The 19,575-nt window shown below is 43.5% G+C and overlaps 1 protein-coding gene across 1 annotated transcript in view; it reads right to left on the reverse strand.

Moving 5' to 3' along the window:
- Positions 1 to 19,575, reverse strand: part of LOC144093607 (glycine receptor subunit alpha-2-like) — an 83,330-nt gene that overhangs the window by 19,219 nt on the left and 44,536 nt on the right. Inside the window, exons 2-3 of the mRNA XM_077627166.1 lie at positions 2,489 to 2,574; positions 2,315 to 2,382 (exon numbers count right to left, since the gene is read on the reverse strand). Of these exons, the coding sequence (XP_077483292.1) occupies positions 2,315 to 2,382; positions 2,489 to 2,574 (154 nt within the window). The remainder of the gene's footprint in view (positions 1 to 2,314; positions 2,383 to 2,488; positions 2,575 to 19,575) is intronic.

A 19,575-nucleotide genomic window follows, 5' to 3' on the forward strand; every position in this document is an offset into this window, starting at 1 on the left:
TTATGGGGACAATGAGAATAGGCTTTGGAAAAGGCAATACAAAGATAACCCGTAAGTAATCGCCACCTTTTCTCTTCATAAATGATTGCGAGAAATACAATATAAATCCATGAAATATACAAATACATGGAAAACCCCCAGAAATGTTACAAAAATTAAATAAAAATCACAGTTTCTTTCCTGTCAATAAACTTTTGCAAGCTAGCGCCAAAAATTTCTCAGTAGTTGGCTGTACAATCTCTGAATCATCAAGAGAGTTCCACTCGCGCACAGCTCGCGGAAAAAAGGAGAACATATTAAAGATATAATTTGCGCAGAAATATTCTTGTATGGTGAGTTCATTTTTGTGACGCGTTTTCCTAGAAGCGTTCAAGGTAATGTATTAGCAGAATCAACTTTAAGTTTTTTATGTAAAATCAAGTACAGAATCTTCAGACGGTGAAGTGTCGCACGACTAGCTAGCGTGTCAAGCCCAGTCTGAGATAGCATCACCGTCGGAGAATCGGTGCACCAATATCTGTTGCAGGTAAAGCGCACACTTTTTCGTAGGACAGCCTCAATCGTAGCTATGTTATCTTGCGTGTACGGGAACCAGGCGACGTTTGCGTATTCTAGTATTGGGCGGATTATAGCAGTGTATGCCAAAAGCTTCGCTTCTTCCGTAAAATACCGCAGCGCTCATTTCAGAAACATGAGCTTACGCATCGCTTTGTTTGTTACGTGATCTACGCGAGCTGTCCACCCCAGATTGGCTGATATATTTATGCCCAAATATTTGTGCTCGGTGACTGTCTTGAGTGCAGAGCTGCTATAGCCGTAAGGGAAGCTAAGTTTGAATTTCTTTTTCGTTATAGTCATTGAAACTGTTTTGTCTAAGTTAATGGTCATTTGCCACTTCGACCGCCTTTCTGCTATCTTGCCAAAATCATTGTTTAAGCTTATTTCATCTTCTCGGTTTTTGTTTCTCTATATAGTACGTAATCATCTGCGAACAACCTCAGTTTGGCTTCTACCTGGTCAGCAATGTCATTTATGAAGAGAAGGAAGAGAATTGGGGCTAAAACAGAGCCCTGTAGTACACCGGAAAGGACCGGGACAGTATCTGAAGTGTGGTCGCCGTGTATGACATGCAGTACGGCGTTCGAGCACAACTAAAACGTGTGTCGCCAGAATGCGCAGCCAAAAGGTAAATTTCTTGGTTTTCTTTTCAATCGAGCTTTACGTAGATTACCTTTGTGAGAAACTCATATCACTAGCTCCTTTTCCATTCTTTACGCAACGCATGTACTAGAAATAGCTTTTGTGTGATTCAGCCTCCTCTGGAAATTTTCACAAGAAATTTCGTAACCACATCAACCTATTCCCACTCGCTCCCAACTTTAAGAGAGAATCACAAACACGTGCGCAAGCAAACTGAGTTCTTTCAGTCATAGATCACAGTTTAAGTAATTAATAAATCGTCTGGTATAACTTTCGGCATAACGACACTAATGTAGGCGCTCGGGCATCGTCCGGTAGTTAAGAATAGGGGTTTCCAAACTTCCTCGCTTTGCTCTGCAAGGCAATGTTCTCCAGACCGTGCACTGCAGTCAGCTCGTTTATTTAAGTTATTGCCCCATTTCTTGACCTGGATGTCTGCGCTCCCAAAAGGGGAGTGTCGTTAATTGTTCTCTTCAGCTGACGTCACTGCCTTGACTTTACTTAAGTGTCTACGCTTCCATCGCTGTGCGTTATTTAAACAGTTAGCGCAGCTTGGTTAGGATTCCGATACACATCGCAGTCTTTAGGCGAAATTTCTCGTCGTGCAGTGCACTGCAGCGATATACCTCGCGTTTGGTGGTCCACTCAACTGCAGATAAACTTTTAGGTCTGAAGGTTTCCTTACCAAGTTCCTTTCTAAAGCATTTCAGATGAGAATTATAAAACTAACAAAGAAGAGGAGGATAGAGAAAGACAGGGAGCATAGATTAACAAGGCCACTTAGCAAGACCCTTTGGTAGTTTAACAAGGGTGGTGTATACGCTGACCTCTTAATGTCTACTCCAAGTACCCCATTGAAAATGTGCCATTTACATTTCTTCGGTCACATATGCTAAACAGGACGTGAGCTGCGTTGAGCAACCGTAAAATTACACACAACACTTAGATCAAGAAACCCTTAGTTTATACTTTGTCTTTACGTATCCTCTTTTAGAGTGCAGTGCACTCTGCTAATCGGGCCTATTTGCACGTCCGCAACCTATACTACGTAAATATAGCCTCCGCAGTAACGAATTTTAAGATACGAAAAGTAGCAAGACTAATTTTCTCTTACCATAGTCGCTGGGTTGATGGAGCCGAAACTTCTTATGTAGATTTCGCACGCCACCTGCGTTGGTCCGCCTAATGCAAAGAAAAAGTTAGAAACAAGTTGTCAATATAATTCATATTACGAAGCTTCCGTCAGTAACGTGCGAGTAACGCGCTCGAAAAACGCAGCCCGGCTTACTCATGTGTCCTGTCGGTAGCGCTCGTCTGTCATATTTGCTGAGCAGTTTGTCCAACTTGTCCAAATCACCGACACTGCCATGCTTCCTATGAAGGGGAGGAAAACGGACGACAGTAAGCCTCATGCGTAGCACCGTCAAGGATTTGTGACAGTAAAATGCGGCAACTCTTTCGTGAAGCGAAGAAATTGTCTCAAACTCCTCCAAAACCCGCTATCACATCACGTTCCTTTTTTTCTCTTACAGCTTCACGCACGCTTCAGCTATCAAAATCATTTGCTTTCCCATTCTTTTTCCTTCAACTAGAATGAATGTAAAAAAAAGACGTGAAGTTCTAGCCCCTGCTGACGTCTATTTTGCCATTGACCAAGAAGCTTTCACTGACGGTCCGTTCACTTCAATACCAGTGAGAAGCAGGAGGACGAAGGGTGAATGGGATAAATCTTCCAAACAAATATTGATTCTTCTTGGCGAATCTATGTCACTGTCGGGTATTTATTCACTACCACAACACTCAGACGGGGCTAGCAGAACAATAACCCTGTCACGCCTACGCTATCCGACACGTGGCCAATAAGCAGTGAGGATATTTCAAGCCATTCCACGCGCAAAGGTAAATGCGTTATTCTTGTCGACAGCACCGATCTCCCCAAAGTCACTTACAAAACAAAAGCCAATACCCTTCACTCGCCTCTTCTGTAACCTGGCCAAATCACAGGCCTTCGATTAGTTCAAATCGCGACACGTTACTCTACTAGGTCAAGAACAAAAAGTGATACGAAAGCGCCCAGAGTTACTGCGCATGCCTGTCACCTAAATAAATGGCACGGCGTCGCCTAGTGCTCAAGCACTGGGAACATGGCGCGTGTCAGACAAGTTTCACTGCAGCTGCTGTCACGCTAACAATTCCGGGAAGAACGATAAGGGAAGGCTTGCAGCCAAAAACAGACAGCGTTGTAATGTTGAAGCTGCACGTTTCCTAGGACAAATGTCAAACTTGAAGCTGCCCGCCGCCGACGCTAACCGACACTAACGTACACAGAAGAGGAAATAAAGTATATGCGCAAGCCAGTTAGCGTGTAACCAAAAACAAGTTTTACTACATGGCACAGTCCCACCCTCAAGGTTCCCGCTCATGCTTACAGACCAGCAGCGCGTTTAGGAACATGGGGGAGCTTCTGGGCGCCGGATGGTATTGGCGGCTTCGTCGTCTGCGAAGCTGTTTGGTTTGCGTGTGATGCTTTTTTAGAACTGCCTTTCTGGTAGGCTTTCTAGCTTTAGGTTGTCTAGGCTATCTAGTTTGCGTGACAGTACTTGCGAGCAAAATGTAGCGCGTGTTGCAGCTTGCTGGAACATACAAGAATCTAGACCAGTGCGACGAAACACCCAGCTGATTGCGCGCCAAGGCTTTGTGGCGAAGATGCCCGCCGACACAAATCACATGTTTCAAGGAATTCAAAAAGCATTACAGCTCCAAAATGACGTCTTATACTTTGCTTGATCTTCTCAGCTGTACTCTACAACTGTTAGCGAATGACCGCTTTTATAGGCGCACAGCCAAATCAGAAAACTACTGAAAATATTTGGCATACACAGATTAAGATGGGTGGTGGGTAGTGCCGCATCTTTAGCAGCAGCTCCACGGCGTCTTGCTATGTCACAGATGAGTGTTAGTGTGTAGGTTCTGGCGCTGGCTGTCATGCGAAGCAATGACAAGAAACTGGCAATAGGGGCAAGCTGGCATAGCATTTTTTCAGTGCAAGCGTTAAATTTGATAGATCGGCACAGAGACGAAGAAATTCAACAAGCGCTTACTTTCAACTGTTTTATTTTGCAGGCGGAAAACGCTCTTTGCCGCCTGCAAAATAGAATATTTTAAAGTAAGTGCTAATTCTTCTTCGTCATTTTGTTCATCGTCAGTGTGTCGTTGTATCAAAGTTAGCGCTTCCATTGCAAAAATGCAAGAAGCGATGACCTCCAACCGGTTGCGTTGTGCTTTTTATTGTGTTTTTTTCTACAGATCTGCATTCTTTCTCTTACCGCTTTCTCACTAAATGTTTCTCTTCTTAAAATGTAGACATAATCGCGCACAGATGATAGAGCTATAAAGGTCACACATTTGGCACCTTCGAATAAAACCAAGCTTAACAAACTCCGCGTGTTTCCTTGTAGCCGTGTTTAAAGCCACGCTAATAGAATAAAGCACTTCGGTTGGCGCCGAACTGTCACTTCATCTATGCTCACTTCCCGCAACAAGTCCAGCAATTTCGGACAAAAATTGTGAAAATTGAAAAATTTTAAGGTACTTTTACGGTAATATTGAAGGCAATGGTCTATTTTTCTGATATGCAGCAAAAACTTTCTTTAAAGTGTTTCCATCGGTGGCATCTAACAGGTGAGACGCCCATAAAAAACCAAAGGGGAACGCTTTTGACGATAGCAGAAACGTTAAAAAATTCAAGAACAGAATCATTTCCACTACGCTGACTTCCCGCATCAAGTCCAGCAATTTCGGACAAAAATGCTGAAATTTCAAATTGTAAGGTATTTTTGCGATAATATTGAAGGTAATGGTCCATTCTTCTGGTATGCAGCAAAAGCTTTCTTTTAAAGTTTTTCTATCAGTGGAATCTAGCAGTTAAGACGCCCATAGAAAACCAATGGTGAACGCCTTTCCCGATTACAGAAACGTCAAAAAAATTCAAGAACAGAGTCACTTCAACTATGCTCACTTCCCGCATAAAGTGTAGCAATTTCAGACAAAAATTGTGAAATTGCAAAATTCTAAGGTGCTTCTACGGCAATATTGAAGGCAATGGTCCATTCTTCTGATATGTAGAAAAAACTTTCTTTTAAAGTGTTTCTATCAGTGGCATCTAGCAGTTAAGACGCCCATAGAAAACCAATGGTGAATGCTTTCGACGATAGCAAAAACGTTATTATAAAAAAATTCAAGACTACCGTCGGGTGGTCTGTAGATATGTCGATTGCTACAGTGAAATCCTAAATTATTTGAAAAATAGCGTTCATAAATGATCTCCCGCTCAAAAGTGCTTTTCTCCAGAATTGCTGAGTCTGTCTACAGTAGGTGCTAAAAAAGGTGAAGCTCGATTGTCGTGGTCTTATTTTGCGCTGCTGTTCTTGATGCTCTAGGAAAAAGCTGAACCAAAGATAACGTCTATAGAAGCACGCTGCATGCAACAAGCGACGAAGAAGATATTGTAGTGAGCGCGGAAATCAATTCCGTTTTATGCATTTTATGCAGCGTGCATTTTTTGCATAGCTAGGGTGACGCTAGTCGCAAAGCATGTATTTAGTTTATGTTGGGCGACATTAGTCACCGTTCTGTGCCTTTGTTTTTACGAGGGATGCCATTCCCTTTCAGGCCCGTTGTAAATAAACTTCTCTTGAATTCGTTTTTGGATGTTTCTCACGTAGTACATTTGAGCTCTATTTTTTGAGACAGCAATTTCATATATTTATCGCTGAGAACATATAGTTATTGCATTTATTTTTTGAAACGCCCAAAATAATCAATATAATACAATCCGGCCTTGCTGTCCTGAAAGCCGAATTCGTTGATTGATTGATATATCTCGCTACATTGCGGCGAACTCAGCCTCTAGGTCTCGAACTCCTATTGTTCGCATTCCCTACAGGAGAAAGATATGACGCATGAAAGTTACAACTGCCAGCCGCGCTTTCCTCTATACCGCCAATTCATTTGCGGATCCAATTTTCCACCCTACCCTAAGAAGACCCCGCAGCTTATCTGACAGCTGGAGCCAGCTGCGACTCCGCTATTCTTGGCTATCAATGTTTCGTTCACTTTTATTTCTCCCTGCTCGCCTTGTGTGAAGTTATGTGCTTTGAAAGAAGTTTCATTACCTAGGTTTGAAGAGGGCGACAACGACGTGCACCCATCACGCGCGTAGCGGCACACATACAAAGCGTAAAAATTCTCTTCTAGCGCGTCGGGGTTACACCGGCAAGTTTTGCGAAGAGCTTGGAATCTGGGACAGCGACTGTATAGGAGAACACGCTGCAGACGACGGAAAAAATTAGCAAAGAAATGGATCCACCCATACACCGCAGATTGAAGCAATTTGGGTCTGCGCATCTGAGGCGATGGGCTGCCAGCTCAAGGTTTTGTTTCTTGTTTATTTCGGGGTGCTTTTTTCTTCGCAGTGCGGCCGCCGTTGATTGTCGCTAGCGCGGTACGAAGAGGGTTTGCGCGAACGTGAAGGCGTCGTTCGTAAAGAGAGACGGTGCATCGAGCGATGCCAGCCTTCCCCCGCACATAGCTGTCTGCCGCACCGCGCTGTCCGAGATTTCGGGGCGTTCGAATGATGAGTACGACTTCGCGGGTTCTTTCTCGGCCGCCGCGGACGCATTTCTTTAGGGGCGGTATAGAGAACGTCATGTACTAGGATTGAGCGCGAGTTTTAAAGCCGTAGGTGATTTAAATTAACGCAGGAGTTCTTCTATGGCGCATCCCGATATTAGTTCATGGTATTGCCTTGGCGCAGAAAAATCGATTGCTCACCACATTGGAGTCGCCTGAACTTCGAATCGAACTGCGCGTACCAACAAATATGAGCAAGGAAATCGACCTTGCAGTCAAAGAAAATCAATACAGGCAACATAGCGTTGACCTTTATACACTATTAAGAATGAGTGCGTGTCAGTATTGAGTGCGTGTCAGTTATTTGCAAGCTTTGCACAACGGTGCATTGAAAATGATCTGTCATGTGAGGATCTTCCTTCCCTTTAACCTATGCTTAAAGCCTGTTGTAGCTGTGCAGGCAATTACTATTTGTTTGAAATCTACGGGCGCTAAATTTGTGTAAAAAAAAAAGAGGGTATAGGCTGAAACCACATGCCTCGATATTTAAAAGATAGTTTAGACTGTGCAGCTGGCATAAACCTTAAAAGCAATGTTATACATTCCATACTTCAAATTGTATACTAGCTTAATACAAATAGTCTGAGCTGTGGCCTAAGTAAGAATGGAGAACGAAAATCTACGTCCAGGTCAGCCTCGCCAGCAACGAAACAAGGTGAAATGAGGACAGCTTGCATTATATTTCTTTCATTATTTACTTCATTTTAAGTAGAGCTTTTTTAACATCTTTGTCAGTGCCTGCGTTTGTCATTTTAGTTGAAGCGAATGAAGTACGCGAAGACAATAAAAACGAAAAGGCTCGCTACCTTGCCTGTGTCGTACTGCAACGTTACCGGATGCTTTGGTTCAGGATACGCAACATTTGCTCCAAAATTCTCTTCAGACAACAAATGATAGTAAAGTTAAATCCTAGAGGGGGGTATTCAAATTACACAGCTCAAAAGATCCTTGTAATTTTGTTTCGGCCACTCTGAAGAATCAGCGCTTCTAAAAATTAGTCGCATTAACTTTGAGGGCTATTCAGTGAGAAAGAATAGCTTTTTGTACTTAATTCATTCAGAAAAATACTAGACCAACTGTGCTATGAGTAGAGAAAACTCCACACTTGAAGTCAAGTTTGCCTGAATATTTCATTGGCTCTTAAACAGATGCGAGGGTGAAGCTGCTTCCTCGCCGTAGTCTGTTGATGGGTTCTGTGCTTCAAAACTAGTTACAAAAACAATGCCTCTGGTACAGACAAACTCGCAACAACACACGTTCAGCACTGCACATCTGCACTGTTCCGTTGCCTAATGGGAGGGCGGTGGAGAGGTGCTTGAGCTGCACTGTCAGCGCTAATGTGGCCACGTCGGGCTTATAAATTTTCATTTGCATCTAAATGCTGTCATCACGATACTGCCCGCCATACAGCAGTAGCATCAAGCCAACACTGTGACAATATAATCATGGCAGAGACATATGAGTGGTCTGACCACGGCACTGCAGTGTCAGTGCTGTTAAAGCAGCTGTCCGCTGCACTCACAGTTGGCCGCGCAGCGCTGCGAATACACAGTCGTAAATGAGTGTGGACCGTAAGCTTGTCACTCCTGACGCATTGTTCTTGATGGCACTCTTGGAGCTCTCTGACAGCCCAAATTCGGAATCGGGTGCGAAAACTGAAAACAAAAATCGTCCATAAACTCAACTTATTACTCTTTCGCAGGCTCTGCCACCGTCTTCAGGATTGCGATTGAAACGCGGATGATAACATCAAGTTTTAAAACTTTTTTCACTAATTTTTTCTCATTATTTATAAAACTTGGACCGCTATCTCCTTTTCTCGTCCAAACAAGCTCGCACAAACCTAGTGAATCGCCATCATTTACTATCGCCGTCATTTTAGTTAATCAGGAAAGATTAGAATAGTCATCCTGTATTGCCCGTAAAACATGATTATTCTCTATTGAATAGCGCTTCCTCTATATCAGATAATTCTATGCGGATGTCCTAATTCATTCTGCGGCCAAAAAGAATGGCTTACATCTGCTGGTCGGACAAATTGCTCCTGCCCTCCACAGGTGCAGCTACGAATGGTGGCTCTACGCGACTCGTTTGCATCAAAAACAAGGTATGTTCGTAACAAGTTGTTACAAGCTTTTGTGTTCCTTGAGTAACCCGTCGGGGCTTTTGACCTTCCTTTGAAGCTTTGGAGGTGGGCACACTGCATTTTATCCGTGATACAAATAGACTGAAGTTTTATTAAATCCTTACATTTGTTCTTGTCTTCCCTGTATTGTAAACAACAAGCTGAAGGCCTCCGCAGCCCTCACGTGTCCACAAACTTTTTACTTGTCTCATAACTAGCCATGTTTATCTGGCAATGACATCATGAAACTCTAAATGTTATAAAATTTTACATAAATGAATATGCTTGTCTTTAAGACTGCTTTTTCAGTGCATTAGCAACAAGAGCAAACGGCTACTTGAAAAAAAAAAAAACACGTGTGCTAGAGCGCATGAACTAAGCCTTTTATGCATGCACCTGACAGAGGTGATACCTACTTCAAATAGAAGGAATTAATGACTCGTGTCGCTAGTACGGAAGAACATGGCGTAACAGATATCTTGTACTGGAATTCAATAACGCTTCAGAAATGTGTCCCTGAAGCAGGAAATCGTGTTTCAAGTATGGTACTGAGAACACTGCTTCCTGTGCACTTGCTTTTTTTTTTCTAACTTAATCAGAAGTCGCCGTCTAGTTCGCCTCAGACAGGCACCTGAAAATGTAAATACCGAAACAAACGCGGCTTCCTGCGTGCACGTCATTTTATTTAGTCTACTCTATTGCTTTTCGAATTTCTTTTCCCTGCATTATACGACATGTTCATATAATAATAAATGAGAGAGAGGCTAAGGAAACCAAAAAAAAAAAATGCGCGTTGTAAATTTGCTAGACGGACGATAAAAATTCTTAAAGTAAGGCCAACTCTAAACAAATTCTTTCATATACCAGTGGCTTAAGAGAAATGTTAACAAGGGTTAAAAACTGATAACAAACTATTCAGAGAAACAGCTAGGCGACAATTTATGAATGCGTTTTGCAAACGTGGAATAAAAGTACCTTGTGAAAACAAATCAAAACAGTTTAGTTTATCACAGTGGCGAAATTTTAGTCAATTATAGATTTTCTTCATCACGAGCTTTGACTTCCACTTTCATGAAGCAAGGTCACTGTACAGTGCTTGTACTGGAAAGAATGGCAAGATTTGACTATTTAGTAAATACAAACATAAAATTTGCTTCCGCAGATTAGCACTCCCAACTTGGCAACAATGGACGTGTATATCTCGAAAGGGTTTTTTTCTCAGCCGAAACAACCCCACAAGTGAATATGGTTATCTTATTACAGTTGAACAGCCGCAAGACAGTCATTAAGTCCGCCGCACAACCACACGATGTCCCACTAGACGAGGGATCACAATGGCGTTTTTGTGTCCAGCCAGGGGTGAATCTTGACGCTGGTTTTATAATGTCGATCCGTGATCTATAAGACTTGGCGAATTTAGGACTATGGGACCCAGTATATAAGCATGGTTTAGCGCTTTATAGCACTTGGCAGTCGTCTCGTGATCTCGCAAAAAAAAACTGGTGTTTTTGTTGTGGTGGCGAAAGGAAATAGACGCAGGTGAATACCCGATTCCAGCTCTGCTGGAGTTTTTTATAGTTCAAAGCTCGTCCTTTATGTTTGATATTAAAGACAACCAATCCCCGCGAACAAAAATACGCTTCGACTGCCTTTTTCCACGAGCAGGAGAAAGAGTCATTTCAAGTGTATTGAACAAGAAGAATGCAGGCCAAATGAGTACAAAAATTTAATATTTTAGGAGGTCAACCATGAATAAAAAACCACCAAAGGGACCTCCTAGATACAAGAATGAATAAAGATTTCAACATAGCATACATAGAGCGAAACTGTAAAACTTTATACTGTCTATCACAGCGCATTCGTCATATGTGGAAAATTTTCAGAAGCTGTATGTTCTCTTAAAACAATTCTGAACTAACGACTGTATCGCGCATTTCAGAGAGCAATGCGTTTATTGCGTATCGTCAAAATATTAGGAGGGTCGGGTTTTTTTCTCTAAATATACTTGCATAAAATCATCTGCTTTCATTCTGAGCCTGTTAGCATATACGACGAACCAATGGTTCTATCAATGACCTTCTTTCCAAAATTTGCCAATCTCATCTCCTCATATAAATTTGTGTCATCTTTTTCTACATTTTCTTCCTGCCATAGCGAGTGAGAGGCAACATTATTGTTATTAACATGAAAATCCTTCCGTGCACATTAACTGCACAAATATGTGCTAAGAAGCTTGACCAGAGGATTGTCCCACTTTAGGAGTGTTCTTTTAATAAACATTCCTATCAAAAATAAAATATTAAGAGAAATGGCAACAGATATACTTATCGTCGTCCCATTTCTACTTATTAGTTGAGAATAGTGCTTAATTTATCAAATTTTTTTGTCTTTTGATCTTCATTATTATGTTCACACCCCAATTTTGATCGCCGCATAGTATGATGAAAACTTCCTGCACGCAGTCGGAGCTAACTACTGTCTTTGACTTCTTATTTTGAGCAGCACATTTTAAGCAGCGCAAATATTAACTACAGTGTCAGTGTAAGCCTGGCAGTGAACCTTCCTGTTATGTTTAATCCTTGGAGTTTCCAAAGAGAATAACGCTCTCAAGAATGCTCATTCCTAATTTTTCATTTTGGGCTCCTGTATGAGCAATCTTAACTTCTGAAACTTTCCCGCCGACGTGAAGGTTGGGGCAGTCGCCCAAACTCTTTTTTTTTTTTTTGCGGAAAGGGGATTCTCAGCCTGCATAAAACCAGGCTATCAGCGGGCCTATTGCGTTATGCTTAGAGGTCAACAATGTCCGTTGGCCATCCTCCAAAGCTGTTGCGCAGTACCAGCGCCAGCACCGGCGCTCACCGAGCTAAACCCGGAGCGTTTTCGCGTGCCGGAAAATGTGGTTTGAGGGAATTTAATATTAAATCCTCTTTCCGGCTCATTTTAATGGTACGAAGGACTTGAGCTGCGTGAAAAACGTGACCAGGAACGCTGGCGTCCGCACCACGCAACCAACCGACCGAACAATGTCCTGTAACGCAGAATGGCCCAAAGCGCGTCGCGGCGCTAAAATGTTTTCGCTGACGCAACAGAGCGCATTGTCCGCCGTCAGGGAGCGGTGGTTTAATATACGCAGCCATAGTAAACGCAACCTTTTTTTCTCAATTACATACCTCGAGCAGCCTTGACTGAAAGAAAGGCATGTTGGCCAGCTTATTTGGTTAGGAAGGATGGGTGGAATTCAAGGAATGTGAGCGAGGCTTTGACAGAAAAGGTGCAGGTTGGGTAAACTAAAAAGCGGTGAAAGAGAGATTGAAGTAAATATCGCATATGAAAGAAGATCTAGACTTTTACCTTCCCACAGCTGTGAAGTTGTGGCCACGATGCTGACAAAGACAGCGGTGTCAGTTACTCCTGGTAAGGTCAGTGAACATGTAACGTTTGCTAATGAGCCAGATTTAGATTAACAGTTTTGTGGTTGGTTGCTATTCCTTCTTGTAGCTGTTTCTGTACGAGCGACTTTATCCAATTGAAACGACGCCAGTGCCGTAGGATTCTGTAACTGGAATATTCAGTGTTCAACTTGCACCAGACAGTGTTGCATAGGCGCGTCCAAGCCACAACACACACGTGTGACGAGCAGTAGGCGCTATAGTCAATGTTGACATGCGCTCGAGTGAACTAAAACTTTTTTACTTGATTTCGTGCGCCCACAAAAGATCGCAGGAGCGCTGGATGATGTCATGGGGCCATATAGGCTTGCTGATAAAAAAAAAAAACTCCCGTGGAGGAAACGTACATTTCTACGCGTATAGGGTACGCTGAAAAATTGTCTACCACTCGTGGATATCTGTCCAGTGCGCATTGAGAAGCAGGAAAAAGAGCGTCTTTGCTACTGCAGCGAGGGTAGGGCCATAGGAGGTGTTTTATCGCCTAAGAATTTTTTTATGCGTTTTGCGAAGTAGCGCAACAGTACCCCTCTGGAAAGCTTTCGTTCTTCATAGAGTTCAGGGAAAAGTATATGCAGGAAAGAATCGCTGCATAGACGCAGTGCAAACCAAGATAAAGTTCGAGCCGAAGGAAATCAAAGCATTGCGAAGAGTGATTTATGTCCGCCTGATTGCTTCTAGATAAATAAACTTCGGTTGCGCGAGAACGATCGAAGGCTTCAGCAAAAGTTGTGCTTCGGATTCTTCATTCATCATAGCGAGTGCTATGTGCAATGTTCTGTCACGACGTCTTTCTTACGTGCGTTAGGAAGTCGTCGAGCAAGATAGAAGGCCCCTTGAAGCGTCTGTTCCTCAGTCTGGAATGGGAGCAAACAACAATGTTCGCGAACGCAAATAATGTACTCGCCGGAGTTGGTATAGCAAAACTTGGAACGTGCTACTAGCCCACAGATGTTTTCTATTGCCGTGAAGCCTTTTTTTTTAGTTGCGTCGATTATTCATCGGTACAGCCGCACTTGTGTTATCATTTTCTCGTTTCACCGCAGGGGGAGAGTTAGTCAGTGGCTTTTCGCACTAAGCGTGTGGAATTTTTTCCTTTTGCAAAAAATGGCACTTTTCCAGGGAACTGCGCATGATACTGAGAAGCGTTTGTGATTCTGCTCTCTAGGTGTGTGGAAATTACAGTTCATTCTGAAACAGCGCCGGACCAAGACATATGCAGGCGAAAATACATTAGTGCTTATCATGATCACTTTTATCTCCGCTGCAAATGTTTGGAATTACAAAGGTACCAAAGCTTTGCTCTTTGGGGTTTTTTTTTGCATGTACTGTCCCTTGTAACTGGCGAAGACGTGACGGTGTCGTATGTTAAGTCTTTGCTGTGGATTATAGCTACAACTCGCAAGTGTAATAACCGGGTTAGTTGTGAATTGTATACTTGTATATCTGTTTCTACAGTGCAATATATACCAGGTGTTCCAGGGAAGGTGATCACTAATTTTTAAAAATAAGTTTTTTTGAAGTAACGAGAAGCAATTTGCGGAATAGTAATACCAGCTTTGGCGGACGTCAAAAAACTGGCGAATGATCTTAACTAGCGAAGTGATTAACTAAATTCTAATAGTTATCTTTTAAACTATTGCCAATAGGCACCTAATTGCAAGTAGAGATTTCTACCCGGCAGTTAGTAAAAGCCATATCAGTTTTTAGAATTTTGAAAACTCCATTACTGTCGCCGCTGTCGCACGACAATATTTGGCGTGCGTGCGTGCGTGCGTGCGTTCGTGCGTTCGTTCGTGCGTGTGTGTGTGTGAGTGTGTGTGTGTGTGTGTGTGTGTGTGTGTGTGTGTGTGTGTGTGTGTGTGTGTGTGTGTGTGTGTGTGTGTGTGTGTGTGTGTGTGTGTGTGTGTGTGTGTGTGTGTGTGTGTGTGTGTGTGTGTGTGTGTGTGTGTGTGTGTGTGTGTGTGTGTGTGTGTGTGTGTGTGTGTGTGTGTGTGTGTGTGTGTGTGTGTGTGTGTGTGTGTGTGTGTGTGTGTGTGTGTGTGTGTGTGTGTGTGTGTGTGTGTGTGTGTGTGTGTGTGTGCGCGTGTGCGCGTGTGCGTGTGTGTGTGTGTGTGTGTGTGTGTGTGTGTGTGTGTGTGTGTGCGCGTGTGCGTGTGCGTGTGCGTGTGTGTGTGTGTGTGTGTGTGTGTGTGTCAGTTTGGTCGACACTGTGATTAAGCTATCAAAGAAGAGAAAAAATGTAATGGTGTGAGTCTGTACGCACCAAAAGAACAAGAAACAATTGTAAAAGCACAGGAACAATCCAGCTAACAGAAAAGGAGGGCGTGGAGAGCAGCTCCTCTCGACAATCCTCCCTGGCTTTCCTCCTCCTCCTCTCGGCGCGTTTGTTGCGTGTAGTTGGGAGTCAGTGCCACAGTGCTTTTTTTTTCGTTACTATGGACGAATATGCAGGCATATCTGCAAGCCATCTAACGATGCAACGTGTTTTTCTTTCGTGTTCTTCGATGTAGTGAAGAGGACATAGCGATATGGCGCAACGACCACTTAATGCTGATTTGGGGACGTCGCTGCCTCTAAGTAGACCCGAACGTTTCCTGGCAGTAGCCCAAGAAGACTGCCAGTTCTAAGAGCACGCACTGCAATGCTCCGTGCTGCACATAAAGAAGTGCAAAAGAGTAGCGGTTCTCGGCCGGGTTACTTTCACTAAAAAAGAAACCTCTTTGAAAGCCGCCTACGGACCAATAGAGCGTGGAGACGTGCCGCCTCAAGAGTCAAGCGAATGTACACAGAAGACGGCATCAATTTTTATTCTTTTTAACATGCATCTCCTCCTCGGGAAAACATTTATGGCATACGCATCAAAATGCAACAGCATATTCAGAGCATCAATTGCATAAATTATCCAGAACTAAATATTAATAAATAAGCAGGCCTGAAATTCTATCACTTAGAAAAGTCAGTTGCTTGGAAGAACTGTGGAGGTTGAACCACATTTATTTGACGTCCGGGTAGCCGCGGCGGCTGAGACGGAGGAGCAGGCTAATGACGTTGCTGTCTAGGCCAGTTGCCGAAATCGTTCTCTGTTGCAGCATCGAGAGCTTCTGGTTTGCGCGAGGCAGGTCGCGCCAACTTCATCTTCATCAGCGCTGCTGGCGATACCAGCGCCGCTACAGAACTTCAGTGTCTATGAGCTACATAAGTGAGACTAACAAGCAACGCATAAGGTGGCACTGAGTCTCCTTTTAAGGGACAATCAACCCTTGCTTCTGCTTTAACTTCAAAACCTATGAAAATAATCGTGTAATTAAAAAATACTACATAGAAGGCAAAACGAAACAGGTGCTTTTAGCTCATAACTGCGGACTACAATCACTGACTGCGTGCTAACGTAGCATTTCCTTCTATATTGCTATGATCTTTATAATAGATAAAATTGCATCGCCGCCCACCAGGGATATGAGTTAATAATGCTTCGGCTTTTCATAACAAAAAATTGCCGCGGATAGGTCGCAGTGCTAGAATGTGACACGCTTTGCTTTTGCTTGTGATTTGGGTAAGAAGACAAAAAGGAGGTCCTTTATCTGCAATGTAGAGAATCGCGCATATCTGATAGCATTTCTTAGGAAGAACCCAGGACTAGAAAGTGCGCCTTCCAAAATGAACAAGAGGGAGGTTTAGAGCTACCTTCTTTGATGTTACGCTTGCTCCTCGCTATTCTGTATTTCAAAGAATGATGCTGATGACCAACGTTCTATATTTCTTGGGAGCGGCGGATGGTACGCGGCGCTGGTAAGCTTGAAACGCCCTAGCTGCGTCTGCATAATTAAGTGCGGGTCTTAATGTCACTCCGCATAAGAGACAATTATTCCACCCTTTATGTGCAGGGCACCGATTAGTTCTCGGTGCAATACTGCACAGCAAGATGTCCGCTGTATGCGCACAGATGAATTTTTCATTGAGAGTTTTATTGTGATCTACCGCAATTTGATACTTTCGTTTTTGTTCTGGCCTCAGTGTTATCTCGTTTGCTCCCAAAGACATTTATGTTCTTATGTCAATCAAGACACGCCCGCACGAAGCACACTCGCGCGCATGGAGCAGAGCGCAGCAGAAGCCTAAGGCGTTGAGGCACCCTTAAGACATGACTTTTTTTCTCTCTAGGCTTACTGGCTAAAACACTCTCGGGACGTACGCTGCTCGTTGCACCCTCCAAATTGCACTTACGACGGGCAAAGGAAACGGAACCCTTTTTCTACACCAAGGGAGTGTGGTGGCATTCCGACAGGCGTAGCCAAGGCCCTCCTGCTTTCATTACGTTACCTGACGCCCCAGAAGTCCCAGGAGGCAACAAATACCCCAAAGGGCCAGCTGTGGTCTGCTGGCGGGAGCTCCGTTTTTTTTCGCGCAGTCTCTCTCCCTCTCTCTTCCCTTCGGCACTTAGATCAGGATACGGCCGGTTCGGCAGCCATTTCTGCTTCGCGCGCGACCGCAGGGCTGGCTGGCGGCCTGGCTCCAAATGACTTCCAGTGGTGTTTTCCTTGGCTCAGCTCTATCGGTGGTTTTCTTCCTTTGTCTTCGCCCTCCGCTGCGTTGTGTGGGAGTGAGTTGCTCGTTCCGGGCAAGCAGCGAGCTTTGGCCCGGGTATCTGACAGCAGATGAGCGTTGCGAAGAGGGGAAACTGCATTGCGGGAGACGTTGGGCCCGAAGCACGTCTGTACGGGCGTTTCCGGGAGCTTTTGCAAGCTTCGTGAAATATTGCAGAAGGGTGCCGAAACTTCACCTGTCAATTTAGAAACTGGGCCGGTAAACTTCTTTTTCTTTTAGGTGTTCACCCGTACGGATGATATTTATTGTTATTATATTTATATTTTCCTCTCCAAATGTTGCCGTGAAATCAAAAGGCGTAGCGGATGAGAGTAAATGATGGCTGATTTAGCCCACTGAAATCGTCGCTGCGTGGGAGATCGACCATGAAAATTAGGTCCAAAGCAAAAGAGGCATTAGCGGAACATGTCCGTGTTGCTCATCTTTTTCTCTAAAAAATTATATTAATGCTCCAGAATGCTCCCTGTTTAGGAAAAGCGTTTATGCCCTGTGCAGGTTTGAGCAACGAGAGCTGGAGGCGCAGACGTAAATGAATGGAGCCCACAGGGACGTCCTAGCAGTTTTTTTTGTGCTCTTTAATACACTGCTCTCTTGCCTTCTGTGGGGTATTTTTAAAGCGGCTTTTAGAGAAACCATAATATATTTAACGTTTTTGAGGCTACGCTTTTTGTTATCAACCTAGAGGGCGCACAGACAATTCTGAAAAAATATTTTTCTTGATGAAATACACTTCAATTTTGTTGAAGAAACATTCACCTGTAGGGCAGCCGGATTTTTAATGAGGTACATCGTCGAGGCCAGTGCCCGCATTTTAAGAAGATTATCGACTCGGAAGGCCTTCCGTGTTTATGCGTAAACCGCTGGGCTCCAATTTTCCAACATCGAGGAATGTGACGATTTTTTTATGTTTAGTATGTAGACCAATGGTCCGACACTTGGCTTTTCAATGTAAAAATGCTAGGACAAGGTGCCATTCAGCATTTTTGACTGGATAATTCGTTCTTGCAGTTTTTTGAGCAAATGAGGTCTGTCTCATTCGAATGACTGAAAACATGAACTGCGTTAGGTGCGCGACTATATATAGTGTCATGAAGATACCTAAACATGACACATGGCCAAAAAATTCAGAACTGTTGTAATCTGCGGTTGCGAGCACGGGCATGCTATCTATTAATAAAATGGAGAGAGAACAAGATCAGTTAACTATTTCAAAAATAGATTGTTTTGCAGCTACCTAACAGCCCACAAAAGTTATCAGCCTCCAGGAAACATGAATGGCGATTCATAAAGTCCACTAGGAATGTAAGATCCGTTTTGAACAAATAAGAAGGAAAATGCTCGATAAGATTTGTACTAAAGCGCAATTATAGAGAAAAGAAGACTACTTCAAAACAATGGCTAGAACTACCTCCACTCAAGTCTGTCATCTCTTCTCTCAGAGAACTGCAAGAATCATATTTCTCTGTAACAAATTTTTGGCTGACATGCGATTGCCATCCTGTGTCCTTTTCTCCGTCATAGAGAAGAGATTTGTTGTAGAAGGGCCAATTTTGTCCATAATTTAGAAATGATATTGCCACAGTCCCAATCAATCCAGTGGCGCCATGCCGCGGCCAGTTGGAATCTGAATTGTCAGTTGGAATCTGAACGTGGCAACGTTTAACGCTAGAACTTTATCTAGTGAGGCTAGCCTAGCAGTGCTGTTCGAGAAACTAGCGGGAATTAAATGGGATGTGATAGGGTTTAGCGAAGTTAGGAGGACATTTGAGGCGTATACAGTACTAAAGGACGGACACATACTGTGCTATCGCGGATTAGAGGATAGACGAGAACTAGGTGTGGGATTCCTCATTATAAGGATATAGCTGGCAACGTAGAGGAGTTCTATAGTATTAACGAGAGGGTAGCAGCTATAGTAATTAGGCTGAATAGAAGGTACAAGCTGAAAGTAGTGCAGGCCTACGCACCCACATCCAGCCATGATGACCAGACCGTTGAAAGTTTCTATGAGGACGCAGAATCGGCAATGAATAAAGTAAAATCGCAGTACACTGTACTGATGGGCGGCTTCAATGCGAAGGTGGGAAAGAAGCAGGCTGACGACCACGTGGTAGGTGATTATGGGATAGGCTCTAGAAATAGCAGGGGAGAGCTATTACTCGAATTCGCGGATAGAAATAATTTACGGATCATAAATACCTTCTTCCGCAAACGAGAAAACAGGAAGCGGACCTGGAAGAGCCCAAATGGTGAAACTAAAAATGAAATCCACTTCATACTGTGCGCTAAACCTGGCATCATTCAGGATGTGGCCGTCCTCGGAAAGGTGCGTTGTAGCGACCACAGAATGGTAAGGTCTAGAATTAGCTTAGACTTGAAGAGGGAACGGAAGAAGCTAGTGAAGAAGAAGACCATTAACGAGTTAGCCGTAAGGGGGAAAGCACAGGAGTTTAGGATAGCGCTGCAAAACAGATATTCGGCTTTAACTGAGGAAGACGATCTTGA

This window comes from Amblyomma americanum, chromosome 6 (assembly GCF_052857255.1).
Source record: "Amblyomma americanum isolate KBUSLIRL-KWMA chromosome 6, ASM5285725v1, whole genome shotgun sequence".
Taxonomy (NCBI): Eukaryota; Metazoa; Arthropoda; class Arachnida; order Ixodida; family Ixodidae; genus Amblyomma; species Amblyomma americanum.